Source organism: Myodes glareolus, chromosome X (assembly GCF_982192425.1).
Source record: "Myodes glareolus chromosome X, mMyoGla1.1, whole genome shotgun sequence".
Taxonomy (NCBI): Eukaryota; Metazoa; Chordata; class Mammalia; order Rodentia; family Cricetidae; genus Myodes; species Myodes glareolus.
The window spans coordinates 113,205,677-113,217,126 of NC_142053.1; the positions used below are offsets into that span (position 1 = coordinate 113,205,677).

The 11,450-nt window shown below is 41.5% G+C and overlaps 1 protein-coding gene across 2 annotated transcripts in view; it reads right to left on the reverse strand.

The window, feature by feature from the left end:
* Positions 1–6,227, reverse strand: part of Ace2 (angiotensin converting enzyme 2) — a 57,864-nt gene extending 51,637 nt beyond the window's left edge. Inside the window, exons 1-2 of one of the 2 annotated variants that reach the window (XM_087903164.1) lie at positions 6,074–6,227; positions 4,943–5,230 (exon numbers count right to left, since the gene is read on the reverse strand). In XM_087903164.1, coding sequence (XP_087759290.1) covers positions 4,943–5,152 — 210 coding nt within the window. In that variant the 5' untranslated portion in view covers positions 5,153–5,230; positions 6,074–6,227. Of the gene's footprint in view, positions 1–4,942; positions 5,237–6,073 lie in introns of those variants that run through there. The other variant, XM_087903165.1, reaches the window with a different exon arrangement.
* Positions 6,228–11,450: the final 5,223 nt, after the last annotated feature.

The following is an 11,450-nucleotide window of genomic DNA, read 5'->3' on the forward strand; positions in this document are numbered from 1 at the left end:
AACTGACCTGACCTTAGACATTATTATGGGAAAGGATGAAGGTCTGAGTCCATCAATGCAATTGACCGTACTTCCTACACCCAAGGTGGAGCTGCAACCTACGCATTCGTCTAAATGCGCTGAAAGCCGAGCTAGAGTTTTCCACGTCTCACATTTTTTAGATTAAAGTTTTACAGGTCTTATCAGCTTCACCACCTGTGGTGTAAGGTGTGCGTCCCTCTGTTTACTCTGAATTTATCTCGGTTGTGCTTTCAGCTGAATTGCTTTTCAGGTAGAAAAAGATTGGGTCAACACAATTGTCAACACTCTGTCCTTTGCTGTTCCAGGTCCCACGTTTCCTTTAGTGAGGTTTTCTACAGCTCCCAGCCCTCTCTGACCTCTTTCTTATCTCATTCTGACTATTCTTGGAACGGGGCAAAGATCCCTTTCTTCCTTTTTTCCTTCCTTCCTTCCCTCCTTCCTTTCTTTCTTCCTTTTTTTCTTTACATTTGAATACCAGCATTACATTTTTAAAGGCTTGAGAAATGTTCTCTCTTTTACTTTCAGAACCGTCTGAACAACACTAATCGTTATAGTCATGGAAATGTATTCAGTTAATGTCTTCAGGAGACAATCCAAACAAAATGACTTCTAGGTCCTTTGCTGACCAGAACTATTTCTTCTGGTTCATCAGCTTCCTGTAGCAGCCTGCTCACACACAACTTGGATTTTCTAGACCAGTTCCAATTCATGAAATTCCATAATATATGACAACTTTTGGTGTCAAATATTTTTGTTAGAGTAAGGATTATTCTTATCAAATACTTGCTTTTGTGTTAATGATCTTCTAAAACCCTTATATGGGCATTTCATAAATATTTATTTTATGGGAATTTTTTTTTCACAATTTGCAAGGCCTCCCTGAAGCAATAAATGCATCACACTACTAAGATCAGAAGAACCTAGCAGCCTTAAAGATATCGGTGCTAATCTCAAGTATTTTACTGACTTTCTATTAAGAGTCAGTTCCTGCTAAGTGAATGTTAAACTCTGGGAATTTCAGAACTATTTATTTTCTCTGTCCAAGAAGTTCATTTTCCATTACCCATCCCCACCCCCCCCCAAGATAAACTAGATCATCAGATAGTCTCATTAAAGCAAACTCAGTGTCTAACTCTGTGAGTCAGTGCACATCTAAGAACAAGTGTAGATCGAAAAACAGGAAAGTCTGCAGTATGCAAATTTATGGGAACACATTCTCCCCTTTGCCCACGAAAGGCTTGCTGTGAAAATACACAGACAAAGGTTGATATTTCTTAATTCTTGACCCTGAATTCTCCACTGACAAGGCCAAGAAGCAGGCAAAGGAAGGAACATGATGGCTTTTTCCCAGAAGCCTACTTCCCAGCAGCTGTTCTGTGAATCTCAGAAAAGCCTCGGAAATGGGAGAAGCTCGCTTCCTTCAAATCTGACCTTTCCAGAGCGATCTTCATTTGCAACCACCTGAGCTGAGCATGTGGCTCAGCGTGGGTACTTACCTGGCATGCACAGGGCTCTGGGTTATAGTTCCATATCACACACCAAAAAAACTAATAAAACCTGCACTCTTGGGATAGCAGAGACACAATGGACTTTTCAAAATGCAAAGCCACTGAATAAAACTTCTTGATGAAGGTCAAACCAGATGCCAGGTACAGTATCAAATTACACACAAACACACACACCCTGCATATTCTTTAAAACCAGCATTCCCTTATAGTGCATACTATATTTTAATACTCTGATCATAATTTTCTTCAGTTTACATCTGAGTCAAATGGGTCTGAAGGAAGTTAACACAATTACTTAACTAAATGGGAACAAATACAGAGACCGACAGCCAGATGTTATGCACACACAGAGTGAGAGATCTTGGAACACTCAGTTCTAAAAGGGAATCCTCCAGTACATCCCTCCCCTCAGGGCTCAGGAAACCCTGAGCAAGAGGAGGCAGAAAGAGTGCAAGAGCCAGAGGGGATGGAGGACACCAAGGAAAACAAGGCCCTCTAAATCGACGGGTTTGATGCACTTATGAACTCAGAGAGACCGGGACAACATGCTCAAGGCCTCCGCGAGTCTGCCCAGATGGAGTCCTAGATAGCTGAAGGGAGAAACGGACAGATGCCCCCGTCCCTAGCCCAGAAGCTTTCTCCAGTTGATAACCACTTGCAAATGAAAATAGAATTTTCTTCAGGGGCGTCTCACTGAAGAAATCAACTACTCTTAAGTGTAGACTGTGTGTCCAGCAGTAGGTGGCCAACAGAGACTAAGTCAATGGCATCTTTGGAGAGTCCTTGTCTCATGGGTTGGTCAGGGCTTTTCCTTTTTGTTTTGTTTGTTTTTTAATTGTATCTTATTTTTATTTTATTACACACACATATATATACATACATATATATATATATATATATATTCTCTGTGTCTGTCTCTCTCTCCCCCTCCCTCCCTATAGGTCCTTTGTGTATACTTTATAGCTTCCGGTTTCGTGTTTTTGTAGGATTCCTGAGTGTGGGATTCCTGAGTGTACAAATAAGGGAGTCTCTGTATCTCTGTTTCTTGGGCCTTTTCTTGGGCTCTTTTCCTTCTGTTTGTTTGTCTTGCCCTAATCCACTGTGTTAGTTTTTGTTCCATCTGATTAGATTTCATTTTATTACTATCTTTTAGATGCCTGCTTGGTTTCTGCTGAGAGACAGAGAGGGGGTGGATCTGGATAGTAGGGGAGATGGGGAGGAACTGAGAGGAGGAGGGGGGAACTGTAATCAGGATATAGTATGTGAGGGGACAATCTATTTTCTAAGACATGTTAGACCTTCAGCCTCTACAAGTCAAAGGAGGAACTGAACCCAGGCTGTTTGGTCCAACTTCATACTTACCGTGTCATGGTCACAGTCCACTCCACGTGCATGTATTGTCCCTATAGCACAGTGCATCTCAGCGACCTCATCTCAGAACTTCTGTAACTGTCCACTGCCTACATCTAAGAGAATCTCAACACACAAAATGAAGGGAGAACAGGAAGATGAATCATCCCCCCACACACACAGTTGCCTCCCTTGGCAGGGAAACTCACATCACTTCACCTGAGTGCTTTGATGCTCTCTTCGCCGCTTCCTGCACATGGGACATGGAGGCCCTTTTCCTTTTTCTTTCATTTAAATGTGCTTTATTCCTTTAAAGCATACACGATGTTCTCCAGTTTAAAATATCTAATGTTTTTATACTCTTCCATTTCTAACTTTTGCTCTACTCAACTTGCATGATTAAAAATAGCACCTTTTTTTTTTTTGCACTGAGCCATTGAGCCAAACCACAGCACCACAATAATCTCAGAGATGGTCTCAGCAAATATTGTTACATCTCAGTCTATGATACGAGTTCTGCATATGTAGGCCCTCAAAAGAACTATTCTGTTCCTCTTCAAAACCCCTAACTCCCTCTTGCACTAATAACAACAGTGTCTTCCTTTTCTCCTAAGCCCACAAGATCAAGCATTCTTCAGGCATTTCTGTATACCTGATGAAGCGTACAGGAGTACTATCTACTTGCTCACAGGTGGATAACTTAATACTTAGGTGGGAAAGACAGCTCAGTGGTTATGAATGTGTACATCCCTTGCGGAGGATGCAAGCTCGGTTCCCAGTATCTACGCCTGGTGGCCTAACTTCAGCTCCTGGGATATGCAATATCTCTGACCCCGAGGGGCACTTGCACGCATGTCCATGATTTTAAAATAATAAAAAGAAATCTTAACACAAAAAGTTACTAAGACCCAGACTGTCTAATTAACTAACTTATGTTCACTCAGCTAAAAAAGTGCACAGGCCAGGATTGGGATGTCAGTAGTCTAGCTCCAAAGTATGATTGTTAGTCTCACCATGAACCATGCAGCTGAGAAAAATCTACCGTACACTTCAATCACCTCCAACGAAAACCAAATAAAAATTGAAAGGCAGTTATACTAGAGAGAACATGGGTAAGACCAAAGTGTGAGGTCAGATAAAAGCAACTCATTTGGCAGCATTAGAAAAAATCCCCTTGATTTCCTTGAACTTTGATAAAATAGAAAAAAAAAAATCTTAAGATTTCAAAGGAGTCAGCAGTTCCCAGCTTCACTCTGTTCTATGAATGACAGTAATTTAAATACACCACACCCGGATCATTTGAAAGAGGGAAGCTTCGAAATTGAGGTTTTGAAGAAAAGCATTGCTGGGGAGGGGTGTGTGGGGAGAAACGAAAGTCTTTTCTTAAATAGTTATTCTATTTTCCACCGCTTAAATATACTTAAAAGGCACTTCGGGATCTGTGAGAAAAAAATAACTCTAAGTCCTTGTACTTGTCAAGGAAAATATGTTGCTTTCCCAGAGTAGGCTGAGATTTTTCAGGACTGGTTTAATTATAGCTTTTCTTCTGTGACCTTTGGAAATTCCTCAGCGCTCTGTGACAATGGAAGAAGGAATTCCCAAGTCCAGTTTCACCTGAGCCGTGGTTACCTTAATTACTAAGCTACTGCCTTCAGTAAACCACCACTTGCATTTTTCAGTTACTATGTCATTTGTAATCCTCAAATAGTCCTGTTGGCATTATAAGCTAAAGAAAGTCATTGACTCAATAACTTCCAACATTTCCGTGAGTACTCTGCATGGCAAGTAAAATGAGAATAGTGGTGGTAACTTTCTCAAAAATTTCCACTCGTCTCTGGAACCATCTCTGGAATCTGGGCAGAGAATTCATTCATAATAATTTTCCAGATGAACTCTAAGGTCAATTGAATTTAGTCATCTGGAATACTGGGATCAGAGCTACAGAGGCAATTATTCAACCTCACACTTCAGAGACTTCTATGATTTCCCTCTCCAGTTTTATAGGCAGTAACTCTAATCTTGTATAAACAATCAATACCCCTTAGGTAGTCTCAAAAACTCACCATCTTTTGGGCATTCTCCTCAGTAATATTGGTGTTATAATTCCAAGAAGCAAGTGCACTTTGATAAGACAGGTCTTCAGCTTCCTGGTTAAACTTGTCTAAAAATTTCTTGGCATCTTCCTCGATGAGAGACTGAGCAGTAGTTACAGCAACAAGGCTGAGAAGGAGCCAGGAGGAGCGTGACATCTTTCCTGTGCACCAAGCTCCCATCCACTGAGCAACTTTCCCTAGAGTAAAATCTCTTCATGAGTTTTTCTCTCTCATCAGCCTTTGAACTTGGGTTGGGCACTGAGAAGGGAAGACAAAAAAAAAGCAGAAGAAGAAACAGAAGAGAACAGTAAACAAGCTGCTGAACCAATATGAAGTTAATCCTGGAGAGGACAGATATGTAAACAGATTTTTTAGCATGTTTTTTTAAATAAACTAAATAAAGGCATGTTATTCATTAATCCTAGAAAACCTTAGCTCTGCTAGTATTTTATGGCCAAATCAAAACTTGGACATTTGGTTAATATGTTCCTTAAAAGCTGTTAAAGTTACACTGTGGATTACTATGATTTTACAGCAACAACAAAAAAGGCTAGAACTAGAAAGTATCAGAGACATGTTGGAACTTATAACTGTTTCTAACCACTCTATCGATAAGTTATACATCTTTTCTTTTTGTTGTTTTTGTTTAGTTGTTTTTCAAAGCAGGGTTTCTCTGTAGCTTTGGAGCCTGTCCTGGAACTAGCTCTTGTAGACCAGGCTGGCCTCGAACTCACAGAGATCCGCCTGCCTCTGCCTCCCGAGTGCTGGGATTAAAGACATATGCCACCACTGCCCAACCCCATTCTTGATTTCAATTTCAAGAGAATTCTCACAAAAATTCACTTCCTTGTTTAACAGTTTCCATTCCTATAGGCAACTTTGCCTTTGTCTTTATGAGCTTTGTTTTATTTTTTTTAAAAAAAAACAGCTTATTTCTCTTCCCATTTAAGAAACTGTAAGACTCTTCTCTGCTATATAGGTTTAATCCTCCCAATGCGGCTTTGGCAAAGCTTCAAGCTGTTGTTTTCCATTTCTTGGGAGACATGTTAAATTCTAGTTCTATAGCTGACTTCATCATGTGCCTCTTTCCCTTTGGCTTACCTGCTTAAAATTTAGCTGAGATCACAAGGAAGTAATAATGCCTCCACATTATGAAATCCAAAGCGCATCCGTGTCAGGTCCTGGGCTTCCATAGGCATGGGATCATGGCAATGTGAACACCAAAGAGAATTTACTGGTTATCCTGTTGAAGTTCAGCAGCTGGCTCAGTGTCCTCATTCCCAGGGCACCAGCATGGGATAGATAAAAGAGAGGAGCCACTTTAAATGGCAGGGCTCATAGGCCTGCTTGGTTGTGATTATGAAAGCTTCACGCAGAGAAAACATTTCTCCACCCAGAAAAACAAGTCTTCCAGGTTTACACGAAATGGTAATAAGCAAGTCTGAAAAATAATTCCACTACTTCACTTTATCCCAAACTTGGGCAGACAATTGTAGAATGGGGGGAGAAAGCAGTAATTGTTCAAAGTGCTTCGTGTTACAACGTTTTATTTAAGCATCACAACATACCAGGGGCAAATATTTCCTTCACCATTTTATGGACTGTGAAATTGAGCTTAAGCAGTTAAACATCACTAGGCTAATAAGAGGTGGAACCGGGCCATGAATCCAGCCAGTCTGGCTCTAGAGTGCAGTCTCTAAGTTGTATGCTACAGTCAGAGCAGGAATGGAGCCATCCATAGCTAAGGGAGAAGGACTTAGTGAAGATGAGGGATTTGGTTCCACTATATCACGTGGGGATCAAGATAAGGGAGGCGGCACTTTTAAACAATAACAAAAACATTCAACGAAGATGACATGAGGAAAAAAAATTGGTGCAGACACGGCAGTAACGCTCTTCCATACCCAAGGAATCGGAAAGCTCCCTGCTTCTCACAGGCTTAACGAGCAAGACACACAACACAATGGGGAGCAGCATGTGAGTCTCTGAATGAGAAAAGGCTGAAAGAAACCTTCAGTCCCATAACCTCATGAGTGAAATACTTGGAGTTAGGAGAGAAAATGTAGTCCAGATTCAGTTTACTGAGACAGAAGAGAAGACTGATGCGATCAAATTAAAATGTGAAAAGCAAGATACAAAATCCAAGCTAAAGGTAGATGGACAAGAAGACTAAGAGGCAGGAAAATGGTGGAAGCCGAGAAACTGCGCAGCGGGGGAAGTGGTGGAGTTGTATGTAACGGTGCTTCACAAAAACTAGCTTCTGGAAGCCAGCAGCAAGTACTCACTGGCCTGCTGGGATTTCCGTTCACTCTTCATTGAGAAGATGACGATGCTCTGTTACCTAGAAGTAAAGTATCATCTCTGCGCCTGTTCCCAGAATGGAAAGACTCCTCTAGAGACGGAGGGCAGGTGACACAGGAAAGCACCTAGCCTCAAGGAACATATTACCTTTAAGGAAAGAGAGCCAGAAGGGAGATGAGATGACCAGACACACAAGAAAGCTATTCTGACTTTGAAAACCATTCGAGTTGGGGGTATGCTTGATTAAAGGTAGAGAGAAGAATTTGACCGTGATGTTTGACAATGCTGTAAAGTAAGGGTTTTATTATGTAACCAATAAGCACTTGGAAAATGTCTATCAGGTCCATAAAGAATTTTCTAAGAAGAAGTCAGAGGCTGCCCCCCTTATTTCCCCTCTAATGAAAGAATACAATCCTTTTTTCCTATAAGAAAAATTCCAAAGGCATAATATAGCTTTCATTTTGGTAACAAATTTAGCAAAAGGTTAAGTGCTATGCCTCAAACCAAATGTTCCTGAAACAATCACACAGTACAGTATTGGGCAGAACACTGATGTCATAGCCAACAGGAATCTTAATTCAGCTGGCATTTGCTGAGTACCTGCTATGAGTACTGTAGCAGTCCAGATATTATATACATGTACTAACACACAAGGCAGTAAAGATTCCCATAGGTGTCGTATTATATGACGCTAGGGTATAGGGCACAACCCTGTCGTTTGTATAAATACTAGGACTTGCATTAATCAGGAGTCAGAGAAAGGGAAGAAAGAGGATGATGAAGTAGAAAGAGATCTCTTTTTGTCAAAAAAGGTGTCTCTGAAAAGATGTCATGCGGGTAGAGATGTGAGAGATTGTGAGGGATGTGTGAAAGCCCCCTGAGAGAAGCCTCTTCCAGATGGAGGGAGCAGCCATGCACAAAGGGTGTAGGCAGGTCTCAGGAACACCAGAGGTCTGTGACTGCATGTGAAACCCAGGAGAAAACCTTGCTCTTACACCAGGAGGGCCTGAAAGAAAATTCCATCTGTGGTTTTTATCCCCTCTGAGGCATGCAGCAAGACAATGGAAGCCTTCAAGTGGAGAAGTCATAAGACAAGAGTTTTGACGGTCTCTGGCTCTCGGGCTGCTACGTAGCGAACACTCTGAGGAGGTGGAGCTGCAAGACTTTAGGTCTTTAATATACTAGCACCCTGTACATAATTTCCTTGCTGTAAAGCTAGTGTGGTCTCATGGAGATGTTGCATTTCACTAATTTCTGCATGAGTAGTAATAAAAGTTACTCCCAGTGAAAGGAGCGGTGTGATAATAAGTCAACTTCTGGACTGAAAGATTTAAGCAAACTGTCAATCTTTCAGGGACATTCCCTGCCTCCGTGGTTGCCTGAGAACTTGATTCCAGGGTCCGTTTGGATCCTGATTTGTTGATGTTTACTGGCCTGGGTTAACATAAGAGCCCGTTTGTGGAAGAAGCAGGTTCATTTGTGAAAGAAAACAAATCAGAGAAAGAAAGTCTGTTGAGCCTAGCCATGAAAACCAAGGCAGGTGCTCTGCCTGCCTAATGGTTGGGCCCTGGTACAAAGCCTCCCCTGTAGGAGGGCGGGGTTGGGGGGAAGGGAAAATCGTAAACATAAGTGGCTCCCTACTGACCTCTCCAGACACTGTCCTTGTGGTTACACTTGCTTCGCACCAGGCTCTGCACGTACATTCTTCACCATAACATTGTGAGACCCTTGTTGTAAGTAAGGAAACAGCTTCCTAGTGGATCTCATGACTGGGACCTACACTCCCACAACTGCCAGCATTTTGATTCCGGGCTGTTAGGAGACAGATACCTTCTCTCTGTTACATCATAGCTTCGGTTACCTACTGACTTCATGTACCTAGTAAGTCTTCATCAGTCTGGCATGTTCCGAGAATAAGCAGGCCCACACAAGCAAAATGGAAATGTGGTGTTTGGACCACACCAGTTTTATGCCTTACACCTATTTAAAATAGAAGGAATTCTAGGACAGACTCCATGCTGATTTTGATTTTTCTTGGATATCGCTTTGTGTTGGATTATTTTGTTGGGTTTTTTTTCTTTAATGAATATTATTTACTGACTAGTTCATCCCAAGGACTCTACACTAAATGACTCCAGGTAGTTTTATTGCTAATAATTCTGCTGTGCCTGCACACTCAGAGTTCATATTGCTCCTTGGAATATTAGCTCATAGGAGCCCCGCCCACCACAAATCTCCCTGCTTTAGATCGGCTGTCTGCTGAGACCTCAAAGGAAACTAGATAATCATGAGGTTCCTTCTTGAAGCTTCCTTTGCATAGGTTCCTACTTTCGGGTGGGTCTTCAATCTGCTAGAACAAAGTACATAGACTTTGAAACCCAGGTTTCCCTTACTGCTCAACTTCTTATGTACTTTCAACTGAGTCACCCACAGTAAGGTGGCCACACATCTAGAGGGAAACCCTCTTCTAATTCCCCACGCTGGCAACTTTAAAGAAAAGAGGGTATTTTCTTTGACACTTCATCTTAAAATTGATTGAATAATGCTTCTGACAGGAACAAAATAGGGGTATTAAGGCTACAAAACAGAGAGCAATTTACAGTTTACATGACCAAGAATGTACATACTTGGTGTATTTTTTTTTTGGTTGTGCATTGATCACATACAGTAAGTTCTTTAGAAAAAGAATGTGTTTTCTGCTCACTCTTGCATTTCTCCATACTCAGCTGCATAGCAAACCACTCCTCCAATCTCCACTAACCAACTTGACAGATCTTTTCATCTGAGTCCCAACTTGTAAGAACACACTGTGTGTTCCCAGGAAGTTGTACTTATTATGAGTGTCTGAAATTTGTGTTCTGTCTTACTTGCCATAGTAACACTAATTTGCTTGCACATTCAGACTACAATGTATTGAACAGCACCAGAACAGGGGGCCCACTAATATCAATTTATATCTAGCATCTTAGGAACCTCAAGGTTCTAAAATTTAGAGCTTCCCCCAAAATTGAGGCATTATACACAAACAGGACTCATAATACAATTAAAACAGAAAAGCAGCATGGTCTTATTTACATTTGAGAAAAATCACTTTGACTGCTGTTCCAAGAATGCACTCCATATAAGGCAAGACTATACATTGAAATCAGCAAGGAATACATTTATTCAAGCAAGAAATGATAGGATAGCCGGGTGGTGGTGGCTCATGCCTTTGATCCCAATACTCAGGAGGCAGAGGCAGGCAGATCTCTGTGAGTTCAAGGACAGCCTGCTCTATAGAGCAAATTCCAGAACAGCCAGGGATACCAGAGAAACCCTGTCTCAAAAAACAAAAACAAAAAACAAAATACAAAAAGAAAAAAAAGAGATGATAAGGGCTTGGTGGTGGTAATATTGGTAAGGCATGGTTAGATTCTGAATGCATTTTCTATATTAAAAATGTCCCATAAATTGAAGGATTATACCAGTCTTTAGAGATCAAACAATCACATTGGAGAAACCTTCCCTAGAGCAGTGCTGTGAACTGCTACCCTCACTGTGGTCTGTGCTATTCCCTGGCTCCCGACTGCCAGAGAGCTCTTCCACTGAGCTGTAACACTCAATATACCCGGGCTCCCGACTGCCAGGATCCCTTTCCTTCTGAGCTGTGCCACCTCCAATCACCACGTTTGACGAAAAGGTCAAAGTTGAGGTCAATTTTAGTAAACAGGTTTGGAGGGAAGATTAAGAGTCCAATAGCATTTAGGAGATCAGTCGGAAACCCAACTGAAAATGCTGAGAAGACAAATCTGCAGTTTGGCATAAAGGGCAGGGATGGAAATGTAAATCTTATAATTACCAACTAGAGACAGCTGATTAAACATATCTTGTCAACTAAAATCAAGTGGTCCCAGTGTACTGAAAATTATTACTTAATCCAGACTTAAGAGAAATAAGAGCCAGGCAATGGTGGTGTCCACCTTTAATCCCAGCACTAGGTGTGCAAAGACAGAATCTCTGAGTTCAAGGCCAACCTGGTCTACAGAGTTACAGGGCAGCCAGGGCTACACAGAGGAACTCTATCTCAAAATAACAACAAAAAAAGATAGACAAATAAGGAAAAAGTTATGGAAACAGCCCTCCCTAGAGGAGTCGTCTGTGAAATAAACGTGGTGATTGGAGGTGGCACAGCTCAGAA